General features: G+C 44.0%; 1 protein-coding gene across 1 annotated transcript in view; it reads left to right on the forward strand.

The window, feature by feature from the left end:
• The first annotated feature begins 350 nt into the window (after nt 1–350).
• The window catches only part of LOC132206162 (uncharacterized), an 82,162-nt gene continuing 60,033 nt past the window's right edge, over nt 351–22,479 (forward strand). Inside the window, exons 1-3 of the mRNA XM_059639048.1 lie at nt 351–635; nt 6,749–6,837; nt 8,190–8,259. Coding sequence (XP_059495031.1) covers nt 351–635; nt 6,749–6,837; nt 8,190–8,259 — 444 coding nt within the window. The remainder of the gene's footprint in view (nt 636–6,748; nt 6,838–8,189; nt 8,260–22,479) is intronic.

Here is a 22,479-nt window from a genome sequence, read left to right on the forward strand (position 1 = left end):
ACTGTTTCCCAGATGATTTGGGATTTCATTTAGGGTCTTTCTCCACAGTAGAGTTGAAATGGTTCAAAAGCTTTCCTCGTTTGCATTAGTTTTGTGACTGTTAAAAAGCGCAGCTCACTGAAACCAGGATTGGTGCAAATGCTTTCAGATTACTTTTCTGATTGCTCTCCTTTTTGTAATGCAATTGCATATCTTCCCTGTTTAACTCTACAATGTTCAAGTAAGTCCCTGACACACAGGAGATGAAGGTACCCCTGGTTGCATCACACTGTGCGATAATAATGCTGGGGTCTTTTGGCATTGGAAATATCCCAATGTTTGGCCTTGTGGCAGCAGTGAGTGTGCCCAGCATGGACTCCAGCGAGCCCTTACTTACTTTTCGGAATGAGCGCAGGACCTGGTACTGGAATCAGTTATTTCAGCAGAGTGCCGTGGGGGAGTTGGGGGACGGGGTGGTTGACGTTGGCAAAGTAGGCCCAGAGGCAAAAGATGGCACCTGGGGATCAGCGACTTTTGTCATCGGCTGTGCGTCCAGCAGACATCACAGTAATATCGATGAGGTGGGCCCAGCAGGCAGAGATGTGGCTCTGAAGTTGGCAGAGATGGCAGCGAGGCAGAGGAGAATCAGCCCAGAGGCAAAAGATAGCACCTGAGGATCAGAGACTTCAATGTTGGTTGTGTCCGGTATAGATGGCAGAGAGGCACTGGAGGGAGGAATGTTGGTACAGGTATCGATGATGAGTTGGCTCAGGACTGATGGATTCTCTTAAAGCTCGATCTTTCTGTTTCTTTCTTAAACTTTTCAAATGTCGCCCAATCATGACGACAGTGGAAAAGCTTTTCACTGTATTTTTTCCGGTTTTCTCAATGTAAAATACATGTAGCAATAAAATCATTCATTTCCTAACAGGTTGGAGTGTCCCCATGGGATGTGATAGCCACGGAGCCTCTGAAATGTCCACCTTCTTCCTCAACCGAGGATTCCCCAGCTCCGTTTTTGACAGGGCTCCCAATCGGGTCCAACCCATTTCCCGCACTTCTGCCCTCACCCCTTCCCTTCCTTCCCGCAACAGCGATAGGGTCCCCCTTATCCTCACCTACCATCCCACCAGCATCCACATCCAGAAGATCGTCAGATGCCATTTCCACCACCTCCAGCAAGATGCCATCACCAGACACATATTCCCTGCCCCTCCATTGTCTGCCTTCCGCAGGGACCGTTCCCTCCGGGACACCCTGGTCCACATTTCCATTACCCCCAACACCTCCCCACAGCCCTACAGCACCTTCCTCTGTAACAGGTGAAGGTGCAACACCTGCCCATTTACTTCCTCCCTCCCCATTATCCAAGGGCCAAAACATAGCTTCCAGGTGAACTTCACCTGCACTTCCAGGAACCCAGTCGACTGCATTCGCTGCTCACAATGCGGTCTCCTCTACACTGGGGATCTGAAGCGTAGACTTGGTGACCGCTTTGCAGAACATCTATGTTCTGCTCGCAAAAAAGACGCTGAACTTCCTGTTGCCTGCCACTTCAATGCACCACCTTGCTCCCTGGCCAACATCTCTGTTTCCGGCTTGCTACAGTGTTCCAGTGAATCCCATCGCAAGCTGGAGGAGCAACACCTCATTTTCCTCTTGGGGACCCTACAGCCCTCCGGACTCTATATTGAGTCCAATAATGTTAGGGCCTAAACTCCCCCATGCCCCAGCCCCCCACCCTACACACCAGGCCTTGTTACCACATAGCCTTCCACTACACACCCTCTGTTGTTAGTCACTAACAGTCCCTATTAACAACTACTCACCCTCCCAGCCTGATCGTTAGCAACTCCTTTATCTGTCCAACCGTCTTTCTCTCTCTTTGGGCTCTATCCAATCGTTTACTCCCTCCCCCACTCACCTCCCTATTTACTGCATATAAACTGACGTTTTCGCAGTCACCGTCGGTTCTGAGGGAGGGTCACTGGACCCGAAACATTAACTCTGTTTTCTCCTCCACAGATGCTGCCAGACCTGCTGAGCTTTTCCAGCAACTTCGTTTTTGTTCCTGATCTACAGCATCCACAGTTCTTTTGGTTCTTGTTGAGGTGTCTCATAACATGTCCAACAGGTTAGTTAAATATTTTGCTTTTGAATGATCCAGGCAAAATAAAACATTGTTACAACCGCAACCAACTACACAATCCAAACTGAATTATTACAATAACTAAGGCCTGTATACAGTATAGAGATAAATTGTGAGAGTATAATTAGATTAGAGATTAGAGTTTTGAGGGAGGTGGCTGTGGAAATAGCAGAGGCTTTCGTTGTGATCTTTCAAAAGTCACTGGAGTCTGGAAAAGTCCTAGATGATTGGAAAATTGCTGATGTAACCAACTTGTTTAAGAAAGGATCAAGACAAAAGATGGAAATTTTTAGGCCGATTAGCCTAACCTTGGTTGTTGGTAAAATTCTAGAATCCATTGTTAAGAATGAGATTTCTAAATTCTTGGAAGTGCAGGGTCCAGTTAGAACAAGTCAGCATGGATTTAGTAAGGGGAGATTGTGCCTGACAAACCTGTTAGAATTCTTTGAAGAGGTGACAAGTAGGTTAGACCAGGGATACCCAGTGGATGTTATCTATCTAGACTTCCAAAAGGCCTTTGATAAGGTGCCTCACATGGGGCTGCTGAGTAAGGTGAGGGCCCATGGTGTTCGAGGTGAGCTACTGGCTTGGATTGTGGATTGGCTGTCTGACAGAAGGCAGAGAGTTGGGATAAAAGGCTCTTTTTCGGAATGGCAACCAGTGATGAGTGATGTCCCGCAGGGTTCCGTGTTGGGGCCGCAGCTGTTCATGTTATATATTAATGATCTGGATGAAGGGACTGGGGGCATTCTGGCGAAGTTTGCCGATGATACAAAGATAGATGGACAGGCAGGTAGTACTGAGGAGGTGGGGATGCTGTAGAAAGATTTAGACAGTTTAGGAGAGTGATCCAGGAAATGGCTGATGAAATTCAACGTGAGCAAATGTGAGGTTTTGCACTTTGGAAAAAAGAAAACAGGCGTGGACTATTTTCTAAACAGTGAGATAATTCGTAAAGCAGAAGTACAAAGGGATCTGGGAGTGTTGGTCCAGGATTCTCTAAAGGTTAACTTGCAGGTAGAGTCCATGATTAAGAAAGCCAATGTAATGTTGTTGTTTATGTCAAGAGGGTTGGAACATAGAACATAGAAAAGTACAGCACAGTACAGGCCCTTCAGCCCACGATGTTGTGCCGTGGAATAATCCTGATCCAAAAATAAAATAACCTAACCTACATTCCCCTCAATTCACTGCTGTCCATGTGCATGTCCAGCAGTCTCTTAAATGTCACTAATGACTCTGCTTCCACGACTACCACTGGCAAAGTATTCCATGTGCTCACAACTCTCTGGGTGAAGAACCTCCCTCTGACATCTCCTCTATACCTTCCTCCTAGCACCTTAAAACTATGACCCCTCGAGTCAGTAAATCCTGCCCTGGGGAAAAGTCTCTGGCTATCGACTCTATCCATGCCTCTCATTACCTTGTACACCTCGATCAGGTCACCTCTCTTCCTCCTTCTCTCCAGAGAGAAAAGTCCAAGCTCAGTCAACCTCTCCTCATAAGACAAGCCCTCCAGTCCAGGCAGCATCCTGGTAAACCTCCTTTGCACCCTCTCCAAAGCCTCCACATCTTTCCTATAATAGGGCGACCCGAACTGGACACAATATTCCATGTGTAGTCTCACCAGGGTTTTGTAGAGCTGCAGCATAACCTCGCGGCTCTTAAACTCGATCCCCCTGTTAATGAAAACCAAAACACCATCTGCTTTCTTAACAACCCTACCCACCTGAGTGGCAACTTTGAGGGAGCTATGCACTTGAACACCAAAATCCCGCTGTTCCTCCACTCTGCCAAGAATCCTGCCTTTAATCCTATATTCAGCATTTAAGTTCGACCTTCCAAAATGCATCACTTCGCATTTATCCAGGTTGAACTCCATCTGCCATTTCTCAGCCCAGCTCTGCAAACTGTCAATGTCTCACTGAAGCCTGCAATAGCCTTCGATACTATCAACGGCACCTCCAACCTTTGTGTCATCTGCAAGGGTTGGAATATAAAGGCAGCGATGTGCTTCTGAGGCTTTATAAAGCTCTAGTTAGGCCCCATTTAGAATACTGTGTCCAATTTTGGGCCCCACACCTCAGGAAGGACATACTGGCGCTGGAGCATGTCCAGCAGAGATTCATGCAGATGATCCCTGGAGTGGTAGGTTTAACGTGTGATGAATGGCTAAGGATCCTGGGATTGTACTCATTAGAGTTTAGAAGGTTGAGAGGAGATCTAATAGAAACTTACAAGATAATGTATGGCTTAGAAAGGGTGGACACTGGGAAGTTGTTTCCGTTAGGCGGGGAGACTAGGACCCGTGGGCACAGCCTTAAAATTAGAGGGGGTAAATTTAAAACGGAAATGAGGAGACATTTCTGCAGCCAGAGAGTGGCGGTCCTGTGGAATTCATTGCCACGGAGCGCAGTGAAGGCCGGGACGTTAAATGTCTTCAAAGTAGAGATCGATAAATTCTTGATCTCACAAGGAATCAAGGGCTACGGGGAGAGTGCAGGGAAGTGGTGTTGAAATGCCCATCAGCCATGATTAAATGGCGGAGTGGACTCGATGGGCCAAATGTCCTTACTTCCACTCCTATGTCTTATGGTCTTATAACTGTTATTACATAATCTCTGTTTGGATGTAATGCTCGGCCCTGAGCACAGATTGAGCTATTGCACCTGAGATTGTCATTAATGACTCATGCCTTTAACCGTCCATGTTTACTTTTGTAATCCTAAAGTAAAACTAATCGCACTAAGCAAAGATGGTAATGATAAATAAACAGTTCTGTATCATGTTTTTAAAACTCTTAGTGATGTTGCAGTTGGGAAAGTGGGCCATTTAATAAACAAACTTTACTTTGTGAGAATCTGGAAAATGCCCTTTTACTGAGGTGTTTATGAGTGCCAATAAAACTCAGCAATGACTTCCTATTTTGTTTTCCATTATCTTTGGAATTTGCAGTTCTTCAGATATTGCATTTTTGAGTTTCAAAAATGCCATCATTATATCACTTTCAAGCAACTAATGCAGAAAAAGTCCTGAAATTTGGAGCACACGCTACATTCAGCATAACTCCAGTTTCCACAATGTTTTGCACTCGATTAAAAGATTTGCTGGCAAACATTGGCTGTCCTACTGAATGAATCATGTAATTGTGCTGTACTCCTGTTTGATTTCAGCCAGGACACATATCGTAAGCATCTAACATATTATATAAAAATGATTAGCCTACCTGTCAGAAGGGAGTGGATATTACTTTAATTTAGTTTAATACCCAGATGATTACATTGCTCAATTGCACTGGGGTATAGAGCATATGATTTTGATATATAAATATGTGAAAATACATCTTTATACATAGATAGTTTTGTGGTCAACTTAATAGTGGGGTTTATGTGAAATGGTTTTGGGACAGCTTGTCATGAAAAAAACATAAACAAATACAAGATTGACCTTAAATAATAACATTCTGGTTTCTCTTCACTGATGCTTCCAGATCTGCAGTTTCTCTAGCAATTTTTGTCTTTGTGTGACAAAACTTGTTTCCTTTTTCTCCCTTGCCCCCTCCAATCACTCTGCCTTCACACCCCAAATCTTCATTCTCAATACCCTGTTGTACTGACCTCCACAATCTAGGGGTCTGCCCACAGAGAGAGCCAGATCTCAACAGCACCCCCAACCTTGTCTCTATCACACAACTCAGAACCACAAAAATCACATTCACAACAAGATCTGTGCAAATATTGGGATGGCTCTGCTTTGAATAATCACCTTTAGGACTGAAATTTCACTTTGAGGGTGGGAAGCAGAAGCCAGACTGTGTGCCTCAAAGAACATCTGTTGTAAATCAAGACATGAAAATGTTTTGAGGCACCTCAGCGTGAAAAATAGATAACACAGTATGGAGCTGGAGGAACACAGCAGGCCAAGCAGCATCAGAGGAGCTGAAAAGTTGACATTTCAGGTTGGGACCCACTTACGATCTCAGAGTTAAACATGTTGGAGAGGGAACTTTATACTGATTGCAGTATTTGTAAGTTGAAGAGCCTTGCAATTGGGCTACACATCTGGTTTGGAATATTTTTGGCAAACATGACAACTCTTAAAATCTGAGATAACAAGGTGTAGAGCTGGATGAACACAGCAGGCCAAGCAGCATCAGAGGAGCAGGAAAGCTGACATTTTGGGCCAAGACCCTTCTTCAGAAAAGGCCCAAGCTGTTCATCCAGCTCTACACCTTGTTATCTCGGATTCTCTAGCATCTGCATCTCCGAAACTCTTAAAATCACACAAATTGAATTTTCTTGCAAGTCGTATATTGTTTAAGTCAAAACGTTTTTGCCTGAATATTTAATGAAGGAAGTAAATAGTCGGAAAGGAGCCAGGATTGTTTGCCACCCCACAGTCGGGGGAAAGCAGTCCTTCTACAAAGGAACCTGTATAAGGAAGCGGGGAGGTGAGGAGGGGTGTGGGGTAGGCCTATCTAGATTGTTGGCGCTGGATATCCACATCAGGCCTGTGGAACTGCGTCCTGTCACATTATCAAATGCAGCCTTCCAGTCTGTCCCCTATCACATAGCTTTAATAAAGCTGTTAACAATCCCGGCTTGGTGTTTAAATGTCCAGAGAGAACCCAAGCCCCAAACCTACATTCCCAGTGCCAGGAATGACTTTGGGAAACTGGCACACTGGCTGCTTCAGTTCTCCAGATTAAGGTTGGAGTTCTGCCTGTAATGTATATTTTTTCATTCTGGATTCTTTAAAAGATGGTGAACTGGAAAATTTCTCCCTGATTTTGAACATACTCTGAAAGGCACATACATACACACCCTCACACACACCACACATACACTCACAGACAAATACACACATTGAGACAAACACTCTCTTTCTCACAACACATACACACACCACACATACACACACACCCTCTCACCCACCACACATACACTCACACACAATATAAACACTCAAACAAGCACACACTCTCACACATATATTCACAGACAGATATACACACTCACAAACACACACATACATACACACACTCCCACACACACCACAAAGACACTCACACACCCCCACACTCACCACACAAACACACACACACACCCAAACACACCACACATACATACTCATCCTCACACATATCACACATACACACAAACATACGCATACACGTACACACACCCATACGCTCACACGCAAATACACACACTCTCACACATACATACACTCACAAACACACACATGTACAGAAGTGTCTCTGCTGCCAGTTACTGAAGTGGCCATTCTTAACTAATGCTAACTGGCAAAGGAAATCTGTGGATATTTTAGGGAAAGCATTATAGACGAGCCTGATGGTTCTTATGAGGCTACCTTTCAGCCAGGAGGCATGGGTTCAATTCCCTGTTCCAAGGGTATGTAATAATGTCAGGTTGATTAGAATTTATCTGTACTGGGAAGGCAATTGCCTAGTCATATTGTCACTGAGCAGGTAAGCCAGAGACCGTAACGTATTAGAGAGCTGGGTTCAAAACTCACCATGGCAGATAATTTAAAGCCAATTAAAAATCTACCGACAAGGCGCAGTGGTAGTGTCTCTATTCCTGAGCCAGGTTCAGGTGCCACCTGCTCCAGAGGCATATTGTAACATTTCTGAACAGTCGATTAAACTATATCTACTGACACAGCCGGCCGCCTTCCTTCACTTCATGGATCTTTAATTTCCGATAAAGTGACATCTCCAGAAAACTATTCTCGGAAGCAGCGCGCACCCACCTTCCCAATTACACCTTAATCAAATGAACAGGCACATAGGAGAAAACTCGCTCGTAAGCACCACGAGTCAAATATATACCCGTGCCAAGAAAAACAGGTCGAGATAGTCGTAATATCTGTTCATTGGTCTATTGCTGTGTGAGTCACTTCGAGAAAGCGGACACGCCTAAAAACTTTTGCTTAAAAACTGAGCTATCGTGATCTTCATATTTGCCGCAGGACAGCTGCACAGTGACCTTTTTCCGTAAGTACACGGACTTAATAAAAAAAAATTATTTGTGTTTAGAAATTTAATAACGAAAATTGCTATTCGTGACAAGGAATACAGTTTAGAGTCACTAAATCAATCACAAAAGGTAACAGAAATTAGATGTTATAACTTTCCCGTTCTTTCTGTAACGCGAGCTGTTTTGTATATGTCTGTTGAACGTGTTGCAAGTTCTCAAGCTGGATTGAGCCGGGCGGCTGAGCGGGACTTGTCCCTAGGTTTTGATCCAGTTTATAGGATGTAATGATAGACCGCAACGCTGAAGCCTTCCGTGTGCCGGACGCAGCGCAGTCCACACACACACACACACACACACACACACACTGTCCCTCGGTCGCTGTCTCTCTCTGTTGTCGGTCTGACGGGGCAGTAGATGAAGTCTTGTATGTGCTTCATTTCCCACACGTAACAATTCAAACAGGGACTTTATAAAATGCGCTAAGTCCCAAAGTCTCCATGTGTAGTAGGCAATGTTATAGCTGGCCAATGGTTTCACTGAAACAAAAACTGTAAATTGTGGGAGTCTAGCTTTGCAGAAGCATTCATGTTGAAATGTTGGTACAAATTTCTGTGTGGTATTCAGTTTGATGCGTCTGTGATTTAGACCATGTCAATGTAAATAACTGGACTCTGTTTCAGTTCCCTGAGAAGATACAGACCGACTTCGTGTGTTCTCAGCTTGAAGGTGCCAGTTTCTTGGATAGAGACGATGTCTCTGACCTCCTTGAGTCCGCGGCCATTCCTGATAGCAAAACTTTGATCACATCAAACACTCTCTCTTTGATAAAGGGGTCGAGCTGGAGGAACACAGCAGGCCAAGCAGCATCAGAGGAGCAGGAAAGCTGACTTTTCGGGTCTACACCCTTCTTCAGAAATAGGGGAGGGAAGGGTGATTCCGGAGAGAGGGGGAGGCAGATTGAAGATGGATAGAGGAGAAGATAGGTGGAGAGGAGGCAGACAGGTCAAAGAGGTGGGGATGGAGCCAGTAAAGGTGATGTGTAGGTGGGGAGGTAGGGAGGGGATAGGTCAGTCCAGGGAGGGTGGGCAGGTCAAGGGGGTGGGATGAGGTTAGTAGGTCGGAGATGGGTGGGGCTTGAGGATGGAGGTGGGGGTAGGTGGGAGGAAGGACACGTTAGGGAGGCGGGGACAAGCTTGGCTGGTTTTGGGAATAAGCTCGTCCCCGCCTCCCTAGCTATCCTTTCTCCCACCTATCTCCTACTCCCACCCCAAACCCCAGTCCCATCTCCTACCTATTAACCTCATCCCACCCCCTTGACCTGTCTGTCCTCCCCGGACTGACCTATCCCCTCCCTACCCACACTCACCTTTACTAGCTTCATCCCCGCCTCTTTGACCTGTCTGTCTCCTCTCCACCTATCTTCTCTATCCATCTTCGATTCGCCTCCCCGTCTCTCTATTTATTTCAGAATCCTCTCCCTCCCCTGTTTCTGAAGAAGGGTCTAGGCCCAAAACATCACCCTTCCTGCTCCTCTGATGCTGCTTGGCCTGCTGTGTTCATCCAGCTCCACACTGTGTTAGGTTAGATTTTCCAGCATCTGCAGTTCCCAGTATCTCTCTGTCTCTTTCCCTTGTTCCAACTTCCCTGGGAGTGTGTGGGGCTCCCCTGCACTGAGAATGCCCGCAGGTTAACGCTGAGACAGGAACAGATCCTGGGCTGAGATTGCGGGAAGAGGTTACAATCTCAAACCGTTACCGAGCTGCGAACTGCAACACGTACACGACGGTTAGGAAGAGTCACACTGGACTGCAAACATGAACTCAGCATCTCCCGGCACAGCTGCTGCTAACTTTCTGCAGGACGTTAGATGGTTATGACACATCACAACACAAGTCACACCACCGAACCCCAACCGCTCCCACACCTCCCAACACGATGGGAGCAGACCGCCTCCGCCTGCACTACAGAGCGGCCCGAGAGCCGCGCTCTCCCCGGAGCTGATGCAGCTGGCGGCAGTCCCTCCCGAAGCTTCACCTCCGGGTCTGACCGAGCCCGCATTGGGGGTGCCTGGCCACAACCGGACTCGCCTCACAGCCAACACCCCCCGCCAAAATACTGTCCCCAAACACACTCGCGCCCCCAAACACACTCACTGTCCCCAACTCGCCCCCCCCAAACCACAGTCATTCCTCAAACATACTCCCACAACCACACTCCTTCCCAATCCAACTAACCTCAACCACACTCCCCTTCAACCCCAGTTCCCCCACTCCATTCCTCCCAACTCCACACGCCCCAAACACCTCTATCCCCACCCCACTAACCCCCCAAACACACCCTCCATCAACACCACTCCCACAAAAACCACTCCCCCCGAAATGTACTCCCCCACCAACTCCACATCCCAAATTGTATTCCCCCAACCACACTTGCGCAAACCCCACTACCCCAAACCCACTCACCCCCAACTCTACTTCCTCCAATCCCTCTGTCCAACCCCACTAACCTCAACCCCCTGACCCAACCCCACTCCCTCGACTCCCACATCCCTAGCCACACTCTTTCCCCCCCACAAAACCAATCCCCCAACCCCAAACACCCTAACCCCACTGCCCCCCAACCCCACTCCCCACAATCGCATTCCCCACAACCACATTCCTGCAGCTACACTGCCTGCCCCACCACACACAACTCACTCCCACTGCCACCAACCACACTCCAACCAACCCCAGAACCCCCAACCACACTTGCCAAAACCAACTCCCCCCACTCACACTCCCCAAACCCCAACCCCAACACCACTGCACCCCAACCATACTCCCCGAGGTGCATTCCCCACAACCACTCACAACCCAACCCCACTGCCACCAACCACACATCCCCCCAACTCCCCTCCCACACAACCAAGCTTCCACCGCCAAGTGCATTCCCCCCCAAACACAATCCCCCCACCCCCACTCACCCTGTTTTCACACAATACCACTCCCCAGCACCATTAACCTCAACCCCGCTCCCCTTCAGCGCCCAAAACCTCGCCTCCAAACTGGCAAATTCTGTTATTATTTTGTGGTTTGACTTCCCCCTGACTATCCTGCTACTTTGAAGGACCAGTTCAAAATTAAGTATACTCTGCATTTCGCAGTGAGTCAAAATCCTGTAAATCCCTACCCAACAGCACTGTGGATGTCCCTATACCACCTGGACTGCAGTGGTTCCAGTGGACAACTAGCGATGGGCAATAAATGCTGAATCAGAAAACAGCTACAACATTTTAAAGACATTTAAACAGGTACAAGAATAAGAAATATTTGGAGGGACGTGAACCAAGTAGGGATAAGTGGAGTTACTTTAGTTTGGGATAATTGTTGGCATGGATAATTTTGGGATAATTGTTGGCTAGACTAACGGGCCTATTTCTGTGCTGGAGGACTCTATGGCTCTGTAATGCCGTCAGTATTGGAGGGGTGAAACCACAATGCTGTAGCCCCTAATCTGTGTTCTTTTAAGGGTAGTCCACTTGGAAAGATACTGTTGGAGAATTTAAACTTCATTTGCAGTCCAGGCTTGACTCTAAAGCTATTCTATGTGTGAGCAAGTGTCTTAAATATTTTATACAGATGAAAATTAAACAAGGTTGCAGCATCCAGGGTGAATATACAATGCCATATACTAAAATTGTAATTCTGATTAACTGTCTTTTCACTTCCTCCCTTGCATTCTCACTATTTCTTTTCTTATCCCTATCTCCAGTAAACATTTTTTGCATTATCTTTGTCATTCACTGCGTCAAATTTTCACCCCAAGATAGGCATACAGAGTTGAGAAGTGTTTAAGCCTCATTATTCAGTGCTATTTGTCTCCCACTCCCTTTCCCCTTCTTCTCTTATGCCCTCCTCTATCACAATCCACCCACTAATAGTGAACTGGAGACAGTAAGGTGTGCAGATGCTGGAAGCCAGAGTCAATAATTGTGGAGCTGGTAAAGCACAGGAGGTCAGACAGAGGAGCAGGAAAGTCAATGTTTCGGGCCGAAACCCTTTGTCAGGACTTGGGAGGGGGAAGGGAGCCCAGAAATAAATGGTTGGAGAGGGGTGAGGCCGGGGGAGGGGAGGTGAGAAGGAGGCAGGTGCATGCAGGCAGGGGATTATTGTGGTTTTGGGGTTGACACTAAAAGCGAGCTGTCGCCTTCCAGGGGCCTTCACTAACTTTGAGGTTAGGACCACATCAAGGAGAATGCAGTGCGCCACCTCAATAACTGAGCCTTTGACAAGAGGTTATTCGAGGGCACCATGCCATGGTTCTAGCAGCTGAATCACATCTTCCGAAGTCAATAATCTCACCCTAGGCCCTTCTGGTCACCCTGCTATAGGAATCATTGTGAAATTGGAAAAAGTGCAGAAAAAATTACCAGGATGTTACCCGCACTGAAGGGTTTCAATTATAAGGAGAGGCTGGGACCTTTTTCCCTTGGGTTGTAGGAGATTGAGGGGTGACCTTCTAGATGCTTATAAATTCATGAGGGGCGTAAATGAGGTGAATAGCCACGGTCTTTCCCCTAGGATAGGGGCATTCAAAACTAGAGGGCATAGCGGGTTTAAGGTGAGAGGGGAAAGATTTTAAAAAGGACCTGAGGTGTAACTTTTTCACAACAATGGTAGTGCGTATATGGAATGAGCTGCCGGAGGAAGTGGTAGAGGCAGGTACAATTATAATGTTTAAAAATATATTAGGAAAGGTCATGAGTAGGAAAGGTTCAGAGGAATCTGGGCTAAATGCAGGCAAGAGGACTTGTATAGCTTGAGAAATCTGGTCAGCATGCACAAGTTTGACTCAAGTGACTGTTTCTGTGAAATTGATAGTATCATCTTTTGTGTGGGGATTCCACAGAGGCATCAGTAGCCATCATTCCAAGGCATTTTCTTGGTTCCCTTGGATCAGCCATCACAGTTTACCGATTGGAGTGAAGATCTGAGGCGGTGTGTACTGGCAGGGAATGAAGCAGTCATGACAGTTACCAGGCAACTGATTGCTCACACGGAGAAAGTTCATGTTGTGGCTACAGACCATGCTGGATGTTAAAGTAAATGGAAGTCCTTTCTGTTGATGGGTATTATTGGCTAATTGCTGACTGCCCGGTGACCAAATGAATCCAATCAATGATGTCCTGTACTGGAGGGGATCAGTGATGGAGTGAACCAAGTGCCTTATGGCTCTGAAAGGTCCTCTCTCTTGTTAAACTGGTGTTTCTATCTCTGGCAAAGAGAGTATCAGTGAGATGCAGACATATCTATGCTGCTCCTAACCTTTGGAGGAGGTAGGAGTGAAGAAACTCAAGTAGACATTGATAGCCCATGGCAGGGCATTGGTGGCCAGCACTGCAAGAAGCTATGTCTGTGGCGATGTGGGCACAAGTGGCTGTGAATCATCCAGCTGGAGAATCACAGTCTCCTGTAACACTTCATGGTTCTTGGTCATTTCCAATTATCTCCGTCTTCAGCAGTCCAAACCGTGTGCTGAATGTTAGGCTGCTCCCGTAATCACTACCTGATGTTCATGATGTTAGCCTTGTTGTGAAGTGTGTCATTTCTCATTATCTCCACAGGGGGCCAAAAGCTGACAAATATCTTCCTGTTGCCAGCTGGAGTCCATCTCCTGGGCTTCTCTGCTTTATTTCCCCCACAATGGCAGGGAAAGGGAGAGAGTGTGAGCTATTTTTTGTGTTGACATCCAGCTGGCATGATGTTACCTTCTGATACCTAGGCACCAACCACTGGCAGCTTGCTTCCTACACCAGTTTTAATGGTTGTTTGGCTGTTAATAGCGGAAGGTCCTGAAATTTCCCATTGATCGACAATACAATACGCACGCCTGTTATTGACACAATGTACATTACTTTCAGTTTATTCAGTATCCTAGATCAGTGTCTGACAACAGACCACAGTACACTGTTGAATGACTTAAAGATGTGTAAAAACTGGGGAGTGATCCACATCTTATTGTTAGCTCACTATCCACCCTCACGTAAATGATCTAGCAGAACATACGGTACAGATTATCAAATCAATGATCATTGCATGTTGAGTAGGGAAGCCAGATTTTCACATTGCATTGTTACATTTTTGTGGAACATCAATGGAGAAGGGATTGCCATGCCCAGAACAAGATATAAGCAAATGCAAGCAACTTTGCCCAGCAACCATTGTGAAACAATTCTGGGGCACAGGACATTCTTCTTCAAAAACATAGGAGAATGAAAGCAGTGATGAGAAGGCAGAGGAGAATTACCGAATCTGTGCACTAGGCAGACTGTGTGAGTTAGAACCACATATAAATATGTGAATATCCACAAAGGTCTCTCACATGTGCAACCAACCCAGATAATACAAAATCAAAAACAAAAATACAAGATCATTCCTGATCAAAGTACTACATTATGAAGAAGCCGATTAATGAATGGCATACCAATCACCCATGAAGAGAGTATGGAAGAACACGATAATGATAATAATTGCGGAGTGATGACAAGTGCCAGCAGCCAGCACTGAGTCAACCAAATTGCCAAACAAGCACAGCACAGAACAATAGATACCTCTCCAAATCAGGACGAGTTGCTAAATGTTGAAAGGCTGGTCTTTAAAATTCTGTTTCCCTTATTTGTATAATTATCTAATTAACAACAAGTGTCTGTGTACATTCCCTGTTTGGAATAAGTTCTTTTCATTGGGGAAAAAGGGGGATGGTGTGCTGCATTCCATGACCAGTATGTCTTTAAGAGACATAACCATGACATCATCATGTGACCTGAGGGCACAAAGGTTTTATATTCCATCTTCCCCAGGGATCACTTAAAACATGACACACTACTGGAAGCATGCCGTTTAACGCTTACTATTGTAGCCTAACACCTTTGCGTGTATATATAGTTATAATAGGCATATGTTGAAATCCTCAATCCCACAATATCCATGTCCAGTTTCTTGTTTTATTGGAGATGGCATACACATTGCCATATCAGGTAAAATACCATAATCAGAGGCAAACTCATCAATACCTGCTTTGGGATTGCAAAATTCATCACTTGGTCTCTGCCTCTCTTTATCAGTCTCTCATTCTCTCTCTGTTGCCATGTTTAATTTCTCAATTTACTTGTATCCCAAAGATTTTTCAAGTCAGATTAATCAGAGCAGTCATAAATCAAGGGAAATGCAGGGCAGCTTACTTTCAGTCAGCGTGACCTACTGTATGCTGGAACACTGCTAGTCCATTAGAGAACTGGGATTCCTCCAAATAACTGGGGCATCCTACTGAGACAATCCTGCTAGCTCATTTAAAATAGAACTTGCATTTATATTGTTCCTTTCTCAACCTCCACAAATTAAACCAATCCCTTCTGCCTGCCGTTGGTTCATATTCATGTGTTTATCTAAAAGTTCCTTAAATGTCCCCATTGTATCTGCCTCCAACACTACCCAGGCAGCACATTCCAGACACCTACCATTCCCTGTGTAAAAAAACTTGCTCCTCACATTTCCTTTGAACTTTCCCCCTCACCTTAAAAGCATGTACCCTACCGTTAGACATTTCAGCTATAGGAAAAAGATTCTAATTGTCAACCGTAGCTATCCACCTAAGAATTTTATACACTTCTATCAAGTCTTCTATCTAATGTGTTCAGAGTGGTTCACAAATTCTAATTGTTCTTTAAATCTTTCACCTCTAGTTGAGTGATTAAATGGGACCAGTGGGTTTAATGCATCTTTGAAAACCTTAAGTTCATTTTCCACGTGTTTTTTTTGGAAATTTTAATACTTTGTCTGTAATTCCCTCATTGAGCATTCAGTTTACAAAATATCTAAAGTGCTCCACAAAAGTGACAATCTCCCTCTGACTCTTTATTTAATAGATTTCTGCTAACCAGTGGTACTAAACAGAAGGCACACTGCAGCATTTCATATTCTAAGGGTGAACTATGTTCATCAATCTAACCGCCTTGAAGTGAAGGAGAGGTTTGACACTTAGTCACAGTTTCTGGGTGAAACATACAGATCGGTGGGGCCGCCTGCAGTGAAGGGGTTTGATGTTTAGGAAATGGATGAGCTGCGAATCAAGAAAATTGCTTTGACCTGGATAATGAACTTCCATTCCCCAAGCGGGAGTAAAATTATCAGTGGAATTATAGCACAGGAAACTTGTGAATTTCCTGTGATTTCTGTCAATCTGCAATATCGCTTCCCGTCCTCTATCAAAAGTTTATTTTAGCGTAATCAAGCCAATGAGTGAACAGGCACGCCACAGTCAGACATTACACCCTCTTAGTCTCACATTAAACCAAAAAAATGTTGAATCATGTCACCAGTTAACTCAGTGTCATCCAGCTCAACATGCTTCCTTCTAAATATACAACATCTCATATCCATTCTGAAGGAGGTATAATTGATCAAGTTGGAAAGGTCTATCTATGAAGTCATAGTTTAGATCTGTCTGTCATATTCAAAGACGTAGAAATATAATTCATTGCATTTAAGTTGATGAGCAAATTATGTAATCTAAATTGAAACTAGTTTGCATTATGGTTGGCCACCTAAAGCAATTCTCGCGAAATTAAATGACAGATATCGCCGGAAGTGATATTACTCACAATAATTCTTGTTTAACCTCACTTCCATCAGATTTTAGTAAGTGTCTTGAGGTGCATTTAAACTTTCTTCTGAAGATTTCCACCAATCTAACAGGTATGCCAAATATCTATAATACAACAGATAAAACCAGGGGTGGATGTTTCCACCATTTTAAAATTAATCTGAGTAACATGGTTTTCCATTACTAAAGCTTACCTTTAGAAAACAAAATTTTGTCAACGAGATAGTTCCAAACAGTAAAACTGAAACAAACCAGTAAACAACAATGAGGAACTAACAGAAAATTTGACAATATCGTACCTGCTATGATTTATTTCCACTCTTTTAATTATAAGTAGGCAGCTAAATAAAGAAACCTTTTCAAGTATCATCGTCATTGAATTGAGAAATTTGGTTAATTATCTGCAGCTGTGTTGTCCAACATATTTGACATAAGCTACACTAAAAAGGGGAGTTGATTGTTTAGTGGCATTATTATTGCTAAACTATTACTCTGGGGACCCAAGTAAAGAACTGGAGACAGGTTCAAAGCCCACTATGACTGAAGGTGGAATTTGAATTCAGAAAGATAAAATCTAAAATTAAAATGCTAATTATGACTGTGAAACTATTGTCAATTGTCAGGAAAGACTAAACTGGTTCACTGATGTCCATTAGAGCCATCTTCACCTGTGTCTCAATATGTGGATGACTCTCAAGCCCATCTCCTCTAGGCAAGAAGGAATGGGTAATGAACACAGGCCTGGCCAGTGATGCTCATATTTCCATGAATGAATACACAAAGTTGGTCCCTAGCATGTGAAAAATTGATATTATTCATTTTTAGAACCACAAAAAAACTGTGTTGTGATAAACTTGCAGTGATGGCTAAAAATATGTCAATCAGTAGACTGCCATTATCCCCAACCTACAATTGAACAAGGAAATATCAGTCAGAGTGCTGTTAGACAGAATTATCAGACTATCAGAACATAGTTCAATTGCTAGGTTCCTGGTGTACTGGAAGCTGAACAGTGATTTGAGAGAAAAAATATTCAGATATCTTTTGCTGTCTCTTCCCTTTTCCCTTCAATACGTTTAAATGATGATTGCATTTAGATACAGGAAAGCTAATATTTCGGGTTCATACCGTTCATCAGGACTGTCCTGATGAAGGTTTGTAAAACTGAAAAGTTGACTTTCCTGCCCCTCTGTTGCCTAGTCAACTGTGTCCCTCCAGCTCCACACTGTATTGTCTGACTCCAGCATCTGCTGTTCTTGCTATTTCTGATTGCATTCAGATACTCGGAAGTGTACTGTGACAGACATGTGGGTTTTCAATTGTTCTTGAGATTTTCTTGGGAAACCTATTGCTTCAGGGCTGCTGATTGAGGATCTTGGTTTTGTTCAGCTAGTGGTTGGCAGGACATGCCAAAATAGTTGAGATGCATGCATGATGGGTAACACTAAGTGGCCACCAATGAGGATTGAAAAGTGCAAAAAACCATTGAGAGGAATAGGGAAATATTTGCATTAATAAAAAATTGCGGGAGGCCAGTTATTAGCTATCGATAGATTAATTGTCTGGATGCTATATGTGGAAATGGTACAGGATAGAGTGTAAGCATGACAAGAAAGTGTAGATGCCAATATGTAGAGTTTTGTGTCTCTTCTTTTCTCCAGACTCCTAATGTATTAATTCTGATAAAATCCTTTACACTAAAGGAAAATGCTTTTTGGAAATTAACTGGACACTGCTGTCAGAGACAGATGTGTCCAGAAGTGAGGGTGAGAGTGACTGTCCTCAAAATCAAAGCTATATTTGACCAAATGTGGCTTCCATCAGCTGTAATAAAACTAATGTCAGTGGCAAAACTCTCTGTTGGTTAGAATGATACAAAGAAAGATAATTGTTGGAAGTCAATCATCTCAGTTCTGGACAATCCTGCAGGAGTTCTTCAGGATAGTATCGTAGGCCAAATCATCTTCAGCTGTGATATGGATGACCTTCCTTCCATCATAAGAGCAGAAGTGGGGATGTTCGCAGATGATTACAATATGTTCTGCAACATTCGTGACTCTTCATATATTGAAGCACTCTATGTTCAAATGCCGCAAGGTCTGGACAAAATCCAGGCTTGGGCTGAAAAGTGGCTAGCAACATTTGTGCCAAACAAATGCCAGTCAATTACTATCTCCAATAAGAGACAATCTGACCATGCACCTTGAAATTCAATGGCATTGCTGTCACTGAATCTCCCACTTTCAACATTCTAGGGATTACCATTGACTAGGAACTAGCCATATATAAACAGTGACGACAAGAGCAAGTGAGAGGCTAGGAGTCCTGCTGGGAGTAGCTCACCTTCTAATTCCCCAAAGGCTGTCCACCATCGATAAAGCACAAGTCAGGTGTGTGATGGAATACTCCCCACATGGCTGAATCAGTGCAGCTCCAACAATAGTCGAAGCTTGATACGACTCAGAACAAAGCAACCCAGTTGACGCCACATCCACTCCACCACTGACGGTCAGTAGCAGCAGTGTGTACTATCTACAAGATGCGCTGCAGAAAATCACCAGGGCTCCTCGGACAACACCTTCCAAATGAACAAAAAAAATCAGATTCTAACCATCGACGTGGGGATGTCACTGCCTGGTCAGCATTTATTGCCTGTCTCTAGATGCCCTTGAGGAGGTAGTGGTCACATGCCTTCTTGAACCGCTGCCACCCACATGCTACACACAAGTACTACGAAAATGTTATTCCTAAGGCAAGGGACATTATACGAAGCCAAATTACCTTCAGGCACAGCTTGAGTATCTAATTACAGCAAAGTTACTCACCTTGACATTCATTGGAAAATAGCCACCTTTGCTGACGTGGGGTAATCATTGAAGGTAGGGGGTTCCTGGAATTGGTCGTTCAATTGAGTGGCATAAGTCCATTCTTTCTCATGCCCAGTCCTGCTCTACATGATGGCATCTTCGCTGGTACCCCAACTTTTGCATAATCTGTCAACTACCAGAGAAACAAAACCCAGCTCTCCAATTAGCACCTCATATCAATAGATTTACCAAGAAAATCTCAACAGCAGTTGAAATCTGGTGCACCTTTCATACTATACACCCATGGATATAAATGCAATCATCATTTACCCACATCGAAGAGAACAGTAACAAATGTTGACTAATTTTTTTTTGCTTCATTAAGCCAATGATTGCTTTCTTCAATTGGGAACAGCAGCAGCAATGGAGGGGTTCGACTCTCATTTATATTGAGTATTTAAAATTAGTATTTGTGTATTTAAAACCCACAGGTGCACCCACACCTGCTTGTCACCAATTCAGGATCTTTGCAGACTGAAATGTTTGACTTTTCACTTATTTATTTCTATTTTTGCATTAATACTGAGAAGAAACTGTAGTGCAGAGCTCCTTCTTAAACTTATTTATTTCTTTTCCTATTTCTGTTCCAAAAATTTTGTACTTAAGATGGTGCTGGGAATGGCGACATTGTACACTTTTCACTCTTTACTTGAGTACACATGACACTAAACCTAAATCAAGAAATCAAATCAAATGTTTGCCTGATTTAAATTTTTTTAGTGGTTTAAATGAGCTGATCCTGACATGTCAGAGATGTGATGAGATACGTCTAACTGCAGTCAGTATTGATCCCATTCTGATGAATACACTTTGCTACAGTGAAGACATAGGGATGTCTGGCATTCCTGAGATGTTTCTGAGATGCTCAATGTAGTGACAGGCTGTCCCTGCTGATAACCAGAACTGGTTTCATATGAACGAGAATGAACCATTCAGCTCCTTCAGCCTATTCCACCATGAGATCCTGGAGGATCTGCATTTCAACGTCAACAACCTGCCCTGGTTCTTTACTGCATTTTACTGATCAAAACTCTATCATCAGAGTTCTGAAATTTTCAATCGGCTCCAGCCACTGCAGATTTTTGATGGAGAGAAACTCGCAATCTTCCACGACACTTTTTGTGTGATATGCTTCCAGGCATCATCCTAGTTTTAAGGCTCTGCTTCCTTATTCTGGTCTCTTTCTCCCCCCGCCCCCCCAGAGAAAATAGCTTTCCTTTATTAACCTTCTTAAGTTCATTTAAACATTATAAAAATCTTAAACCTCTTGTATTCAAGAGAATGCAAATCTAGTCTAAGCAACCTAATCACACCCTCCAGCAGTAAAGTTAGTGACAGCAGTTATACAATCACTAAACTCCTTAGGCAGTACCTTCCATGCCCTCAGCCACTTCCATCAGGAATGACAAGAGCAGCAGATACATGGGGACACCACCTCCTGCAAGTTCCCCTCCGAAACATTCACCATCCTGACTTGGAAATATTTCAGCATCGAATACTTCAACATCATCAAGCAAGTTACTATGTAATTTGAATGATTCAACACAACACTTACTTAAAGATGAACTGAACGGAGAGTGTCAGCAGATTTGCAAAATGAAAATCATATCTCGAAAACCTGTTGGAAATTTTTGAGGGGGTGTTCGAAAAGGCCGAATACTGCTGATGTTATTTCATTGGACATTGTGAAGGCATTAAAGTCATTGTCACTTTTTAATGATAAAATCAGTGAGATTTTCACAATTCTGGCTAAGCCAGCATTTATTGCCCATTACACAGAAGGCAGTTAGCAGTCAGGGACATTTCTGTGGATCTAGAATTACATGTAGGCCAGACCACATAAGGACAACAGATTCCCTTCCCTAAAGGGCATTAGTGAAACTAATGGGATTTTTGTTCAAAACAGTTAATAATGGCGACTGTCACCATTAGACCAGCTTTTTATTCTAGATCTTTATTGAAATCAAATCTCATTTGCTACATTTGTATTCAGATCCAAATCACTAGAATATTAACCTGAGGGCCTTAAGCATTGGTCTGGTAACATTAGCATTATACCACTAACTCCACTTAAGAGGCCACAAAAAAAAATCTGTCAGAACACAATGAGTTGGAGGTACCCTGATACATGATAAGGAATTGGATTGTCGGTCGAAAACAAAAGCTGCAACATTTGGCTCTAATAGTGCTGGTGATGGCACTGCAGAGTAACTGGAACAGATTATGTTGACTGTCAATAGGGAAGTTTGAAAGTGTTTGTCATGTGGTGTTGGGCTTCGAGAAGGACATCAGAGGAGTTAACAGGTCTATCACATTTTTGGTTCACAATGTGAGCTACAGCTGCTATCCCTCATAGACTGCAGCATTATAGCAACATGGAGCACAGCTACAGCAAGAAGAAACTGTAAATGTCATTTAGATGAGGCATATAGATGTCTTCTCCTGGCAAGAGTCTTCGGAGCCATCTCCTCCCTTCACCTCAGCCAAAAGTAGTGTTCGAGCTGGCTACACTTCACTACACAGGTATATCTAGCCCCACTGGTTCCCTGGGACTTCTTGCAGTTGTCTGTGATCATATACGAAGGAGATAGAGAAAAGCATCAGTGAGTGTGCTTGGGTGATGAGCCTGCTGTAGCCTCATTCTTGAAAGTTTGTGGAATTTGCATTGATGTGGGAATGAGGTTAACGGCATTGGTTAGTGTGTGAGGTCAAGGTGAAGTATCTGAGTGTTGGGCATGAACCTTGTTTGCTGATGGGGTGTGATGGGCCTGTGACACTGAGTGAGAATGGTTGATGGTACTGTGAGTTAAATCGTTGACTTCACTATTCATGCAAAGTCTTT

Source organism: Stegostoma tigrinum, chromosome 32 (assembly GCF_030684315.1).
Source record: "Stegostoma tigrinum isolate sSteTig4 chromosome 32, sSteTig4.hap1, whole genome shotgun sequence".
NCBI lineage: Eukaryota > Metazoa > Chordata > Chondrichthyes > Orectolobiformes > Stegostomatidae > Stegostoma > Stegostoma tigrinum.